The sequence below is a fragment of the Gossypium hirsutum genome, chromosome A05, assembly GCF_007990345.1.
Source record: "Gossypium hirsutum isolate 1008001.06 chromosome A05, Gossypium_hirsutum_v2.1, whole genome shotgun sequence".
NCBI classification, from domain to species: domain Eukaryota; kingdom Viridiplantae; phylum Streptophyta; class Magnoliopsida; order Malvales; family Malvaceae; genus Gossypium; species Gossypium hirsutum.
Window position 1 is genome coordinate 107403104 of NC_053428.1, and position 17363 is coordinate 107420466.

General features: G+C 33.4%; 1 protein-coding gene and 1 long non-coding RNA gene across 3 annotated transcripts; both read right to left on the reverse strand.

Annotated features, from left to right (window-relative positions):
* Positions 1-1091: 1091 nt before the first annotated feature.
* Positions 1092-7374, reverse strand: LOC107959492 (WRKY transcription factor SUSIBA2). Of its 2 annotated transcripts, none has more exons than XM_016895562.2 (6): positions 6870-7374; positions 5603-5752; positions 3668-4554; positions 3404-3562; positions 2353-3163; positions 1092-1673 (listed from the first exon to the last, which is right to left on the reverse strand). In XM_016895562.2, exons 1-5 carry the CDS (start codon positions 7125-7127, stop codon positions 2422-2424), a joined length of 2196 nt encoding a protein of 731 aa, XP_016751051.1. In that variant the 5' UTR covers positions 7128-7374; the 3' UTR covers positions 1092-1673; positions 2353-2421. The 2 variants fall into 2 exon arrangements, with proteins under 2 accessions (XP_016751051.1, XP_016751052.1); XM_016895563.2 differs by having other exon boundaries at positions 1092-1670; positions 6870-7371.
* Positions 7375-10080: 2706 nt separating this feature from the next.
* Positions 10081-15187, reverse strand: LOC121229668 (uncharacterized). Its single transcript, XR_005927587.1, has 3 exons — positions 12209-15187; positions 10961-11033; positions 10081-10658 (listed from the first exon to the last, which is right to left on the reverse strand). It is a non-coding gene; the product is annotated as an uncharacterized lncRNA (long non-coding RNA).
* Between the last annotated feature and the right edge of the window lie 2176 nt (positions 15188-17363).

Sequence of the window (17363 nt, forward strand, 5' to 3'; positions counted from 1 at the left end):
AAATAATTTTTTTTCTTTACCCCCTTTGTTTGACGTGAAAAAGAACGAAAGATTGAGAAAGATGTTTCTCTCTTTTCCTCTTTTTTATATATTATAATATTAATTATTAAAACATTATTACTTAATAAAAAATCATTTAAAAGCTATCATGAAACTATTGATTTTTTAAGTAATGGTAAAATTGTCATTAAGTCTTTCTCATCAAATAAAAAATAGGATAGTTGCACTTTAGTCTCTATACTTTTCTAACTTATTCAATTTAATTCTTGAATTAAATACTGAATTTTTAACTTAACCACATACTCCTTCTAATAATCTTCTGTGTTTTCATGTCTAATGGTTTTTTTTTAAAAACGATCACAATTTCTTATACTACTATTTATTTATTGATTACTTATTCAAGGACTTCTACCATAAATATTCTTCTCTTTTTTTTAAAAAAAATAGGTATGTTACAAACCGGGACAAATAGTTGTCAAAATTCATTATCTTTGTAAAAAATATATTTGTATAAATATTATATTTTTTAAATAATTTTTTTAAAAAAATTGGCCCATGTCAAAATATAAGGCTACCGCGAGTCATCTTATTATTGGCCTCAGTACCATATCAACGTATTTTAACGGAGTTACTAGTAAGGTACCAAAGTGTACTACGAAATTGAAGTTTAAGTACTAATTATGTCCAAAAAATATATATATTAATTAGGTACATGTGGAAAAATTAAAGGGACAAAATATATATTAACACAAAGTTAAAATTGTTTAAGAAGTAATGTATTATAAAGTATTTGTCTTTTTAACTAAAAACTTAAATATGCATTCCATCCTTAAATTTGACAAATTCTGTTAATTTGGAATTTTACAATTTTTTGTCCTAAATTGATACTTAAATCTTTTGTCCATTATATTGTTACATTTTTTTATTTCGATTAATGTTCAGGATTCGTACTTATCTTTCCGAACTCATATTCTCTCTTTGGGAGTGTAATATTTTAATAAAAAATTAACAATATTAATTATTAGAACAATATAAAAATATAAACACCAAATCATATTACAAATTAGAATATTGAAATTAATTTAAGAATATTAAAAAAATCAGAACTAAAATATAACTATTTTTATAAAATGTAAAAGGAGACGAAAGATAGTCTGGATGAGCTACTTGTCCCATTCCTTTGATATATAGGTATTGGTATAGGTACTCACGAAAGTCAAAACATGGAATCAAATTGCATCCTGCATTAAATACGAATTCCACCATTGAACATTTCCAAAATCTGCATCTCATCTATCCTACTCTTTCTTTCTTTTTCTTATGAGGGAAAGGGATTGGGTGATCTCATGTCAACCAAGATTTCAAAGCAACTTAAATATTTTGCTACTGAACCAGTGTCTTTGTTGACAGCTATCCTACTATTATTTGATTCAATTAAACCATTGGAACTTTTATTGTAATGTTATAATGTCCAATTACCAAAATGGAAGGAAAAAATCTGGTGAAGCTACACACCACTCACAGCCATGCATGCTTTCAGCTTCTTTGCTTTGCCAGAAAGTCCCTGTAGCTACAGAGCATTTGCTCTTGTTATCATTTTACCACCAGCTTCTTCCTTGTATGATTTTCTCCGGCTAAAGAGGTACGCAAATTTGTAACCGGTTCCATACCTTCTACAAAAACAAACAGAAAAAGCACGGGTAAATACATGAATTCTGTAAGCAAGGAGTAAAAGGACGAGATTGCACACACAGCTTGATCCTAGTCTTAAGTAAGCTTCAGGAAGATATTTGAAATTGCAAATCAAGAAAACTGACATGCTGAGGATACATGATATGGTAACACGTATTGGACCATTTATGCACCTACTTTAATTACCAGCAGTCTTCTTTAGCAACAGATACACGAAAATCCTTCCTAAGCTCATACCTTATTCTTCAATAACTTGAAAGAAAACAAGACAGGTCATTTTCACTTCAAACAAAAGCACATGGAAGCATTTGCATCAACGATAGGACAGAAATTGCTTCAAATAAACTAAACAAGTTTCAGTGGCTTGGAAACTGAAACTAAGAACAGTCCAATGTCAAGCTGAGACCTTTGTTGTAAGCCTCAATGTTTTCCTTATTTGTAGGATAATCATTTGATACACTAGTGGCGGAGTTTTGTAACCATGCACAAAGCACAAGATAACAACCAAATTTTTAACCTAGAATATTGACTTTTCCATGTATAAAAATTGAAAATCATAAAATATCACGTACATATCTAAATACAGATGTATATATCTTCACAATCTATAAAAGAAATAGCATAGATATGAAGGAGAAGTAACATGGCAAGAAAAAGAACCTTCAATGTTGGAGAAACTCAAGTAGAACAATGTCTTACAAACTCTGCTAAAAGGCAAATAAACACGATCTAGGATGGAAATTTTCCAATGGCCTGCTGATAGACTGATGATGACGATGCACTTGCATGGTCAACAATAGGAGGGGAAGGATCATAAAGGTTATCATCCTTTAGCTCCTGTTTAATCCCATGGAACCTCACACCATTCTCTTTTAACTGTTGCCCTGGAAGGAAAGAATGAATCGGACCTGTTGACTTTCCAACATTATTTATATCAAAACCAGCCAATGATAGATTTGCAGGCGTTGGGAGATTCAAAGGCAAAGAAATTGGAAAATTCGGAACGGTTGAGGCAATTGAACTGGATGAATGAGATGCAATGCAGTTGGGGTTCAGTCCAAAAGACCCATAAGGAATTGCTTTTTGTATGGAAGGAAACTTCATTTGGTAAACAGAAGCCAGAGCAGCCTCCCCAAGCTTCATCTCATTGCTGAAATCCCCCAGAAAACCAGGTCTCACATATTCACTTTTAAATTCAGGCTTTCGATCAAAAGGCGGAGCAAAATCCCGGATTGGTGTTTCAGGCTTTAGAGGATGGGTATTTCTAGATAATGAAAGGGCAGCTTGAGTGTTGGGCATAGTAGGGGGCAAATTACAACCGCTAGAGTTAACATGACTGCTGTTTCTGGCTGCTGGAACTTCATGGTTGTGCTTTCCATCGTATGTTGTGAGCACATATTTAAGATTATGGGAAGCTCTTTCCACATGCTTTCTCACAGGACATCCAGGACTTGTGCACTTATAGTAGCTCCTATAAGCCGGACAACAAAATAATTTCAAGAGGTTGTATTTATGAAAGCATGAAGCTTGATCTTTCTTCTGTGTGCTTTGAAATTAAAAACATGAATATAACTCATAAAACTAGCAGAAACATGCATGTTAGAAGCATAAACATAAAATTTACCCCTGCATCTTTAGATGATTTATTTGATTTCACATGCAAAAGAAATGTGATGTAGAAAGAAAGAGAGACAGCTGACAAGTTTGGTACCTAGGGTTAGGGTTTCCTTTGACAACCTTCTGTCCATACTTCCTCCAACGATAGCCATCATCGAGTATGTCCACATCACTTTCTATTTGTACAACTACTCTTGGTTCACGGGAAGCACTAGATGCCACATTCATCTCAGTCATGCAGCTCTCTGTCTTCCTACAATGAAGGTGGATAGAGATGTAAATATAAGTTAGTGAAAGTTAAAAGCATCACCCCTTGGATACAAATCCATTGATCATGTGCACTAATACAGAAACTCACCTTCTTTTTGATTCGGACTCATCATCATTAGCTGCATCACCACAGAGTGATATACTTCCCTGTGTAGCCCTATCATCATTCTCATCATCATGACTAGCAAGTGTTGATGAAAACTCTGGAGTTTCAGCTGACTCAAACATACCAACAGATTTCCCTTGGGCAGTTGATAGTGGATCAGAAAGATCAGTTACAATAGATGATGATGTTCTTTCCAGACCATCAGCTCTCCAATCAGATCCAAGCTTAATTTCCTTTGAACCAGCTTGAGAATTTCTCCAAATTAAACCACCTTCAACTTTGACAGAAGTTCCATTTCCTTCCACACTCTCTGACATTTCCTCAGATGATAAAGTGGACCCAAGTGATGGCCGACGACAAGGCTGAGGCTTTGAGTGATTATGGGCACCCTTGTAGATGATTTCAGTAATTTGGCCATCAAGCGAACGCTCTACCTTCTTCTTCACCTGACAGTTTGGATGGGTACATTTATAATAGCTTCGCGGATATTCACTACCTTTTACCTGTTTCTGTCCATACTTCCTCCAATTGTATCCATCTTCTGATGTTCTTGTTGTTCCCATAGCAGTGTTTGTACCCTTCTGATCACCTTCCAAAAGACGTGTGCAGACATCTTGTCCATTAAGAGATTCTTTCTGCCTCGATGTTTGACCACTACCCAACTCAGAAGGATGGAATCCCAAATTAGCATTATCATTTACAATGTTATTTAAAATTCCGACATCAGCAACTGAATCTGCTGCAAAACTTCTTGAGGTAGCTTCTTTTGACAAAGATGAGGGAATTTTCAAATCTGAAGGTCTATCCAAATGGACAAGAGGTTGATGATCAACCTCAGCATTTTGAACGAGATTGATAGAGGCAGAAACCTACACATAAAAATTTGATCACTAACTCAAAAGCGTTTTAGATGTAACACCAAGTGCATCTTTTATAATCAGTTGTAATCCAGAAACTTATGTAAATCTACAAAACTTGTCCCAATCAAATTCTACTGTCTGCCAGGATGAGATCACTCCCTTTAGAATTGTCCATGATGGTATGATAAGGGATTTAAACCATATCAAAGAATGTTGGATGTTAGACATCAATAATCTACAGAATAACTCCAGGTTCACAATATTATCTAACAAGAACTTTTCCTACCAAAAAAAGAAGAAGAAAATTAAAAACAAATTAATCACAACATAACATCTGATGATAATGCATATCCACAAGCAAATGAATTTCAACCATTGGGTGATTAATTAGGCCGATTAATTTACAATCACAATAAACAAAGATGAATTCTGAACTATTTAGTTAGAGTAGAACAAGGAATAGAACTTAGAATAACTTGGAATCCACTCCAACCAAACTTCTGAAAGGATAGTTTTACTGTAAAAATTAGCACTTCACATTCCTATTTAAAAACCTTTAGAAGTGTTGCATCTGAAGATGTTAAGGTCTGACCATCTCTCAAAACTCAAATGAACAAAATCTAACAATAATAAGGGACTAATCTCATGGAGAGCTGTAGAAATCTACCCAAAAGCAAATGCCACCGGTTTGATGAACATAAAAAAGAGGCTGTTGTAATTTCCTTCTTGTTCCATAAAACTGGTCAGCTTAACTGGTTTTGATAAACAAAAATGAAAAACGTCAAAGATAACAATAAAAAGGGAACAGAGAAGTACCACACAATGAAGAATGCTATATAGACAATAGGTAAAGTTGAAATGAATTTGAGTTGCAAGTGAGGGCTGGAAAATAGGACAATTCATAATCATACAAGCCAAGTTTAGATAAGCCATTGCCAGTGCAGTTTCTATATAAACACATGTGAAGATTAGAAACATGTTGAGTTTATTAATTTGGCAGCTATCAGCAGAGATTTAAACTTTACGACAAAGTAGTACTAGAATAGAAGGAAATCACCTGATCTTCTACACTAGACAAGCTTGGCCGAGAATCCATATTCTGTGTCTTGCATGTCAAAGAAGAAACTATACTTCTGTCTCTATCCCTCTTGATATGATTCACCACTATACCATCATGATTGTGAAATGTTCCAGTCGTGGGAGATGCCTATGCCAGAAACAAAGTCATTAGAGAACATGCTAGTAAAAGACCTCCAGAACTGTGCACAAGCAATAATTTTAAGATATTAATTGAACCCTCTTTTTTTTTCTTTTCTTTTTTTTTCTATTTGGCAATTTTCTTTGAACAGGGTGGATAACAATTTTAAATAACATATTTTACTACAGCGTTATTTTTCTTTTAAATACCAATGTTAGAACACAAGGGGAACCTAATAAAATCCGGTTCATAAAGAACTCAATACTTATTAATGCTTTCTAAGATGCTTCATTATTGCAAAAAGAAAAAAAAGTTCTAAATGTACTCGAAGAAGTTTTTTTCAGAGTTCAGATCTAATAGCAAGAATCAACTAAGATTATAATAACACCAGATATTAAGAACCCTTCATTAGCATTCAATTGAGGTGCTTTTAATAGTTTATTTCCATCTAGTCTATCGGCAGTTTCTATTTCTAGTTTCCAGTTTCCTTCTGCAGCTTACTTACTTATCACCAAACAACTAAAATATTTCGATTGGAATCTAGATTTTTGAAGCAGTCAATGACAGAAATAATTGAAATAAATATATGCAGATGCAAACCTTGAAAGCAATGAAAAAGAGGATTACCATGACTTTTGTATTGAACATACTTATTCTTTCAATTATAAAGAATAAAGGCCGGATTGATATAACACCCATACACCATGAATTTAATATTACATTACATTACACAATATACAATTTTAGTACAATTTTGACGCCATCGTCCTTTAATCTCATCAAAATGAAAGGAAAAGAAAACCTGCGAATAGGAGGCATAGTCTTAACTAAGCGAAAGGGCTATGGCTATTTGTTACACTCTTTTTTTTTCTTTTTTTTTAATTCCATTTAATGTGATTGTATTATAGAAAAATCATGTCTTCTGTTCCCAAACTAGTTTGTACTCAGTACAACTTCATTTTTTATTTCTTCAAAAATATTTTTAGTTTTTCGCATCTAATCGGTACTCTTCCTATTTGACTCCAAAAGTACATGACCTTCGAAATAAAATACTTCACATGTACCTTAAAACTGTGACAGTCATAGTCAAGGAACACATAATTAGTAAAAAAAAAAAAACTGTTACCTGAGCATTTGGCAGCATTATAGGAGAATCCAACAAAGCAGTAGGGCTGATCCCAGGAGAAATAGTGAAGTAAGGCAAACGAGGAGATGTGGGACCCAATGGGCTCTTGAACGTGGGCGTACATATCATCTCCGCCTTGAAGCCGCACGTCGCCGCCCTCCTCTCCGCAATGCTGGGTCCGCGTCCTTCGCCTTGATCATCGTCATCAGCGGTAACGGATTCTTGAGGGTCAGTGAAATGGATTACATTGTTGTCCATGAAAAAGGGAGAAACAATGTTAAAGTCACGCAGCGGTGATTTGGCAATTAGGCATCTGAAGAAGAAGAAGAAGAAGAAGAGTGAGTGAGTGAGTGCGATTCAGCTCCAGTGGTTAGGTGCGGGTGGAGCTGAAAATTTGAAAGAATGGCTTTCTTTTTCAAACACTTTTTCCAAGTTATGGGATTTGGAAACACACAGATAGTTTTACAAGGAAGAAAATAGAGGAAGACTCGTTTAAGCTACGGTTTGTTTGTTTGTTAGATTGTCGTCTTATCTTTTAATAATTATTATTAGATAATGATTTATTTTCGTAAAATTATTTTAACTTTTAGTTTCTATTAAATCAAAATAGGTAGTTAATTGATGACGTGACATTCATGTAAAAGTTTAAAGTATAAATATCATATTAATAATTAAATTTTTAAATAATATATATTTTTAAAATATATATAATAAAATTATTTTAAAATTTTTATAAAAATAAAGAACATTATAACTTTTTTATAAATTCAAATAATATTAAAAATATTTTTTAATTATTTTCATCCTTTTCATGATTTATTTTATTCTAAGTATTAAATAATAATAAAGTATTAAAAATAATACCCATTTTTAAAAATATATATAATATATAATTAAATAATATATTTTTATTCTTTTTTTCCTTTCTTTCCTTACTTTCTCATTTTTTTTCTTTTTTTCTTTTTTTTCTTTCTATTTTTGTTATCTCTTCTCTTAACCTTAGATGTCGCTCCCCAAATCGACGCCGATTAGAAACCATTAAAGTGACGCTCATTTTCCTACGTTCACTTTTTTTTAGTTAGATTTCCTCAAACTCGACCCAAAACCTTCGAAAAATCCAACAAAGGTTCAAAGAAAAAGAAACTCAATCCGCTATCTTCTACTGTCACATTGATCTCGTGGATGCTACGGTGGATTGTTGATGTGGCATACAGGTGGATTGTCACGTGGATGATATGTAAGTAAAGTTAACGTCTGTTAACTTTTCCATCCATTTTGGGCTAATTTGACAAAAAAAACACAAGTTTAAGGGTTAAAAGAGGTGAAAAATTAGATGGAGGATTAAAATTATGTCTATTATCTGTTATCTATATATACTTATTATAATGATTTTGTCGAAGCTAAATCACGAATTAATAGAGTACCAACTTAATTAAAGAAGATTATTAAGGTATCTTACCGTTGGGTGAAGCAATATTCTTCAGTGCACAAAGAAAACTTGGCGATGGTTCCGCAATTCATTCCTAAACACTCGAATATAGGTATGTGTCTCTTCCTACATACTAATGGTGCTGTACAAACTGTATTTGGTTACTCTGTCACGTGTGGAGTAATACGTGATGAAAAAGGAAAATAGGTTCTAAGTTATAATTGAATCTTGGGAAAGTGATTAAGCCTTAATAAATATTACAGTCCTCGAATAATTAAATCAATCCAAAAGATTAAGCCTTAATAAATTGAAAATAAAATAGATTGTGCCGAGACCCTTCGAATGTCATGCATGCATCCTAACCTGGTGGGTTATCTATAAGGATGAAAATTTAAGGGGGAGTGAGCTATGACGCTCAGTGTGAATTCATTTATGATAAACTTAGTGCAAACAATTGTTAAGACATATTAGTTAACATCGCATAAAAATAATCATAGATAACAAATCAATTCAGAGTATCAATTTTTCAATACAACCATCATTAATATCTCAGAACTCACAATAGCAATTTTCAGAATAACCAAATTCTCAAATTTGCTTACAATTATCATGTATATACATACATATATATATTCATGCATATATATATACACCTCATAACATAATTTCCAGCTTTGATGCACATGATTTAAAAGATGTCATGTAATTTCGAGTATAAACAGAATAAATCCTACCTCATTGCTACACATTATAATGGGAGTTCCCCAGAACTCCCTTTTCTAACACACCGGGTGTAACACCCTTAACCCTGTCCCGTTACCGGAACAGGATTACAGAGTATTACCAGTCGTTACAGTACATTTGCAGATAAACAAGTATAAATGCAATATATCCATCTAAATATAATTTAATGGGTCCACAGTACTTTACAAATGTAATTAAAACAAACCAGGATTCAATCCTAAAGCTTAGTAAACTATTCGTGGAATTTTAAATTTTCTTCTTTTGAACAGTACCACACGCCCGTGTGGCTAATTTAACATGCCCATGTGGCATGGGTGTCCTCAACCCGTGTGCAACACTGACTTTTAAACACGGCTATGACACACGTTCGTGTGGCCTGCCCGTGTACTAAACTGAATTTAAGACACAGCCGTGGCAACCAAGTCACACGCCCGTGTGACAAACTATGTGAACTTAAAATGAACCTTGTATTTTAAAAATTTACCAATCCTGAAAATTTCAATTCACAACCAATACAAATACCAATATTAAACCAATCCAAACGCATTTTATATATTATCTAATACTTAACTTTAAACACTTATCATGCATCATTATCAATTATCAATTTACGTACTTCACTATTACAATCACAATCCAATATAACACACTTAAGACATCCTAGGTACATGCCATTACCGATAATTAACATGCTTTACCTTTTTGAGTTCGGGATCGGCTTATGATGCTGATTCGACAATCTGTCTTTAACCTAACCTGCGTACGGGAACGAACCGTACGCTGAGTATGAACTCAGTGATATTTCTATAAACCGATACTTAAGTCAATAATAAATCATATATCAATGAACCATGAAAATTCAATCTATTATTCCTAATAGTTCAATCATTTGTTTTTGATATATAATGCTAAGATCTTGTTAATCATTTTCGATGAAATGTATACAGTTTCAATGTTTATTCATTATTCATCGATTTTTCATATTTATTTAGTAATAACATGTGTTCAGTATCATTCAAACATTCAGTAGCAGTCAATTATTCAGTAACAATTAGTTTTTCAGTACTTTTATTTACAATTCATTTAAGTAATAATATTATTCACATTTCATTCAATATTCTGTACTATCTCATATCAATAACAGTCAATATTTTTTGGTAACAACCAATTGATCTTTATCTTTCAGTACCAGTCAGTTAACAGTAATAATCGGTTAATCAGTAATATTCATTTATTCAGTATCAGTCGTTTATTCTGTAACAGTCAATTATTCAGTAGCAGACAGTCTTTAATACTTTTTATTACCCTTATAAACATGACTCAGACCTGGACGGATACACGGATCCAACCCACACACCGGGGATAGTATACAGTGTTTCATCGGCCAAAGCCGAAATACACCGTAAGGGTAACAATAACAGTAACAGTAGCGGTACACAAAGTACCTCATCGGAACAAATCCAGAATAGTAACAGTAACAGTCAGGTACGGAGTACCTCTTCGGAACGAATTGGGAACAGTCACAGTAGTCGACACATATAGTGTCTCATCGACACACATTCGGAATATCCTTGAACACTTTCAATCCTATGGCATGCCAACTATATCCAACTAGCCTGATACAGTTAATAGGGATTTCAGTAAACTTTCAAATTTTCAATTTCATTTGTAATTTAATTTCAATTCAATTTAATACATTTTTCCATATCAATCCACATGCCAATCAATTTCAATGCAATATACATTTTTCAATTTTCCACTCAATATTCACATATTCTATTCAATATCAATAATCACTAATAATTCATGAATTTTTATTCAATTCAATACCATAATAATAATAATAATAATACTTACCATTCATATAAATAATAAATTCAACAAATAATTATTAGATTCGGTTTATAGAAATACAAACTGTGGTTTCCGAGCTAACTCTCGTTGTCTTCGCCTTATCCTCGCTTAACCGAGATTTTTCGAGACATCATTAGCTGCGAGAATTAATTAAATATTATTAATACATTATCATTAAATTTTTCACATTAAATATTTCAATTTCTATCCAACTTTTACCTTAATTCCAATTTAGTCCCTAAATCGAGACTAACTTTTATTCTTCATATTTAACTCAATATTTTTATTCAATTTCCACTTCAAACTAATTTTAGCATAAAACCATAATTTCAAATTTCTTTCAATTTAATCCTTACCATTCAAAACTTATGAATTACTTTACAATTTAATCCTTATTTCACTTCTAACTTGAATTCCTATCAATTTAGCCCTTAATTCATCTTTTTGTTCAACATGAACAATGTTTAATAATTAACTATCTTTCAAAATATCAACTTAACTTCATCAAAACCTTATTCTAAAGCTTCTAAAACATCAAAATTAAGTAAAAAGGACTAAATTGACTTACCTATTAAACTTTCAAGCTTCAAACCTTTAATTTTCTCTTTTCTTCTTTCTTTTCTCTTTTTCTTTCTTCCTTCCCCTGTTTCGTTCCACATTCTAATTCTTTTCATTCTATTTCTTTCTTTTATTTCCTTTTTATTTACTTTACTTTTAATAATAATATATAATATACTTATATAATAAGCAAACATATATGTGTATTACAAGTGTATGTATACTATTGGTACACATATAATTTATTTTTACCATACACTTGTCTTATATTTAATTTATTTATCATATAATATCAATTTAATAATAATAAATACATTAGTTATTTACTTAAATAATAAGTAAATACATACATGTATTACAAATGTATGTATTATATTAATTACACATGTATTTTATTTTTGCCATACACTTGGCACTCTTTTTTGCTTACTTGCCTATTTAGTCTCTTTAGTTTTCTTTATTCTATAATTAAACTTTCACTCTTCATTCAATTTAATCCTTTTATCTAATTATCCTTAATTTAAGTTAATTCACTTCATTAAAATTTAAATTAATCACTCACTTAACTTCGTAAATATTTTTAATAAATATTTACGAATCCATTTTTCAGAAATGGAGGCCCGAAAATATATTTTTCTGATGACTTTAAAGTTCGGGTCGTTACACCGGGATGTGGATAAACCACTACTAGTTTGCAGATAATAATTTCCATTTGGCTATGGACATACAACAAGTTCTTGTAGTTGGAATCTACCTTCGGCTACGGGTTCATAGCAAAAAGTGTTGCAGATTGTAGGTTCTACAACATAATCTCGTCGTTGAAATCGACCTTTGGCTATGGATACACAGCAGTACTTGCAGTTGAAATCGACCTTTGGCTATGGATACACAGCAGTACCTGCAGTTGAAATCTACCTTCGGCTGTGGGTGCACAACAAAAGTGATTACTGTAGATAAACTGCTAGACTTCCTCCAATCATATCATCCCAGTCCATGCAAAGCAGTGCAACATATTTAATACAAATCACGTATGGTAGCATTTAATGTACTAACACATGGAAAATCAATAGTGAAATCAATTTTTTCATGTATTCAGATTGACAGTAATATAGGGCATGTCGTTAATACAATCGAAAGTATATAGATACAAAAGTAGCATATACTATTCATAACTCATGCAATTATTCATAAATATAAATAAATACTGTATCAATACGATCAATCATAGAGTCTAGCATATTTTCTTTTTCCAGGGACCAAATTGCGTAATTTAATTCACTAAGAATAGTTCGAAACCTATTCAGGGACTATACTGATCAAAACATAAAATTATAGGTCAAAGCTGTAATTTCTAAGTTACAGAGGACACACGGTCATGTGACCGAATTGCGTAGAAAGCCCTAGGCTATGTGAAAGGGGTACACGACCGTGTGGCTAGACCGTGTGAGAGATTGTGGTCGTGTGGCATTCCAAACTTCTACCTATCATGGTGACATGGCCATGTAGGGGGTCTTAGGCCATGTGAAAAGAGAAAACTTAGGGTTTTAAGGGGACATGGTTGTGTAGGGTGGTTGTGTGGCCCATATGCTTGTGTAGCCCACACACTTGTGTGGCTGACCATGTGGTCTAACCTAGGCTCGATTTTGCCTCTATTTTCTCGTAAAAGAACACACACCTGACTTTCGGTCTCTCTACTAACGATCCTCATGTCCAAATCTGATCTAAAATACCTACAACGAGTCTTTCAACTGACAAATACATAAGAATTAATATCGATTTTCAAGATTTATAAAGATTTCAGAATAAATTGGTAAAATTCATAAAAGATCATTTAATCAATTTTGAAATTAACAAGAACAGAATCCTATAGGTATTTTGAGATCTAAACATTGAAATTGAAATATTCTTACCAATTTTTGGCAATGTTTAAGATGTGATTTAATGGTGTTGCATTAAACTGATTAGAAAATTAGTTGAACGAGGCTCGATTTCAAAATTGGGATTAAAATAAAATTTTCGACAATATAAAGAAAATAATTACAAAGGGGGAGATGAAGAAGAATAAGGGAAGAAATAAATGAAAAGAAAAAGTTTAATTTAGGGTTGAAAAAGAATTAAAATCAATATATAATTAGGAAAAAGTTATTAAATACTTAGGGTTTCAAAATTAGAGGGGCTGATTGGGTAAATAGCCCTCTTGTCGTCCAAATAAAGAAATGGGGAGGGAGACTGGCATGATATGAACCTAGGTAGTAAGGGGGAATGCAAGGTCTTACCATTTGGGCTGCTACCCATAATTGGCTTATTTCTACCACATTAATATATATACTAGTTTGATTTTATTCCTTAATTGTTGAAAAAAAAAAGAAAATGAGAAGAGTGGAGCTTGAACCTTTATTCTCTAGATAATATACTAAGAACTTAACCATCAAGAATAAGGCTCATTTCTTGGTTATTTTATTAATTCTAACCCTATGTATTTTGGGGTGTTACAGTTCTCCCCTCATTAAAAAAAATTCATCATTGAAATTTACCTAGTTCGAATATACATGTCTTCTGTTTTCTATGTGGCCTCCTCGACTCTATGGTTCCGCCACAGATCCTTAATAAGAGGGATTTGCTTCCTTCTTAGAACCTTTACATCATGTTCTAGAATTTGCATTGGTTCCTCCTCAAAGGATAAATCTGATCGTATCTTGATCTCTTCAATGGGAGCTCTGTGAGAAGTGTCAGAATGGTAGCTTCTCAACATAGAGACGTGGAAAATATCATGAATTTGATCCAATTTGAGTGATGGTTCGAGTTGGTATGCAATTGGATCAGTTCTCATAAGGATTTGATAGGGTCATTGAATCTCGGACTTAGCTTACCCTTCGACCGAACCTTAACACCTTCCGTTATAGGGATACTTTCAGGAAGACTTGATTGTTAACATTGTATTTAATATCCTTTTGTTTCTATATTCATATACGACTTCTATCTAGTTCACAAACTAGATTGAATCTACTATCTTAGTAATTATTATCAAATGCAAAATGGGCATTCTTCGATAGATTCACAAACAACCAAGAGTTAACGTCCAAGTTCATAAACATATCAAGTTTATCTAGTTTCACGATGACAAACCAAATAGAAAAAAAATTGACACATGATCGAAATACATGCTCGATGTCCTGAATCGTTGCATCAGAGAAATAACAATATGCTTTGTCCTACATATGCCTCCGTGTGTGTTCAACATTTGTTAACATTTTCTTATTACCAATGAGCCAAAGGAAACTTTGAAGGCATTGCGGCCCCTTAACCCTCCAAATAGTTTCCCAAAGCTGGTCTTGATTATTTAAAGAAGGTTGCATAGATTTTGTAAATTGACCTGACAGTGATAATGCTCTAGAATAATGTATTTTTATGTATTAATCATGTGTTTATTCTGGGCTTGATCCTACTAATTTGAGCTATTTATTTCTTTTTATCGATTAGGGGCTGATTTGGAGGCAAAAGCAAAATTAAGGGACAAAAGTGCGAATTTGGAGACACAATGGGCTGATATGCGACGCAAGAAAAAGATTGTGCCAAAAGTGTAAGCATGGAACACACAAGGACTAAAAACGCAAAAAGAATAGATTTTATTTTATAAGACTCCATTTTATTAGGATAATTAATATTAAGATAATTATTAGGATTATTTAATTTTAGGATTTTATTTTAATTATATTTAATTAATTGTATTTATCTTTTTAGAATTTAAGTTAAATTAGACTATCTCCCTAGCACTATAAATAGGGGGTGAAGTGACTCTATTGGGTGTTCATCTTTTTTTTGTAAACACTCTTCCCCTAAAAGTCTAGGCTTTTGTTTCTTCGTATTTTCTTTCAATAAAATTCCCTTTTCCATTTTTATATTTATTTTCTTTTCCACCATTATCATGAGCCACTAAAACCTATCTAGCCAAAAGTTGTTAATATTCCCCAAAAAGGGTTCTTGAGGCCTAGAATCTGTACTTAGCCTTCTCGCTAAGTATTCATCGTTTCTCCGCACTACGGGCTGACGCTTCCGTCCATGACCCTTAAAAAGTAAGCTTTTCAGCATAAGTAAAGGCGGCCGCTTTGTATATTTTGGAAGGATTGCATAGTTGGTTCGTTAACTTACTGCGTCAGAGGTTGGCGAGCCAAAGAGATGAAATGGCGTGGGATTCACCATTAATAAGCGTTGATCTAGCATAGATTACTGGCTAGAGTCAGGTTCCCTAAAAATCATAAGTCTAATCTTTAGAGCTGGTGGTTGTAGGCGTCCTCTTCCACTATAACTGACTTACTTGAGTTGAGAAGGGTTATTTAAAAGCCGAGGATTGAACCCAAGGTGGAATGAGACCACTGGAGGCTGGAATCTACAAATAAGAATTTATTTTCCTTTAACTCTCTTTATTATTTTTATTAATTTCGTTTTCTTGGGCACGATTCTGCCCAGGATTTCGAGAAACAAGCATTCGTATAATCCGGTCCCTGAGGATTCAACCCTACTTCCCATTTACTGCTTTTTTTATTATTTCTACTATTTTATAGGGAATAGGAAATTTTTGGTACTCTCAACGACCGCATCAGACAGTGAAGTGTTTCTTCGAGTCCCATCTTCATCCCATAAGGTCTGTACCTTCATCCTTTAAAGGCGAAAAAATATCTACTACTTTATCCATACCATGATTAGAGAGAAAATGCTCAAATTGATCCTATTTCTATGACCCATCAACATTCATCGTCGTGGCCACAAAAGTGGAACTTTGCAGCACCATAGTGTTAGCCTTAACTGACTCAATCAGTGGCTCATGGTTAAGCAACCATCCTCCAGCAAATTCCACTCTTTACATGACCCCAGACTTGGGCAATCATCCTCCAACTACAAGAACAATTATTCCTATCAATAAATGTTGGAATTGTGCCCATCCACTTGTACTTAGACTGCAAAATCCTCACTTATAAGTGTTGTTCATTCTGCACCAGAGCAAAAATGATCTTCATAAGGAAAAATTGATTAAAATCGGCCAAATTCCTTAGTTCAATCCACCTTGTTTGACATCCTTGCAAACATTTTCCCAAGTCACCAAATGTACCCCTTTCTTGTTATCTGTAGAGCCTTAAATGAAAACCTGGATGATTTTCTTTATCTCGGCACACACACTCTTAGGTAACAACATTATTTGCATAGAATAGGACGAGATGGATGTAAGCACGCTTTTAGTTAGAGTTATTATACCTGCTAAAGAAAGTGTTTTTCGCTTTCCATCTAATAAGCTTCAATCTCATGCAATCTAACAAATAAGAAAATGTCTCCTCTGTTACCCTTCAATATATCATGGGAACACCTAGATTTGTGTTATAAGAAATAAATTTTGATTTTCCATGTAATAGGAAATAAAATTGTGTCATTGCCCAACTTCCACCATCACTAGCACCAAAGAGCAACCACCTCTTTCCAACCAAGCCACCATTAACTCCCATCCATCACCAACCCCATTTGTCAATCATTTTTTCCCTTATCAACACTTATTTCCACGGACTTGCATCCACCTTCACTATCACCTAAAACTAAAGTGCCACCAACCAACCATCATCAACCCCTAATCCGGTTCCCTTGCGGCTCTCTTCCAATTCTCACCTTCACTCATGCACACCATCTCCCCCACACTACCCTACTACCTTAATTCACTCCACCAATTTTCACCATCTTATTCAAGCTCTCCATTTTACCACCCTTCCCCTCATCACAATAAACCTCACCCGTTAACCAAACCAAACCTTAAACTAAACCAATCATAGCCTTACCCCCACACTAACAACCATCAAACCAAAATTTGAATAAATCAAATAAAAAATTAAAAAGCCTCAAATCCAAACCTACGGCAGAGGAAGAAT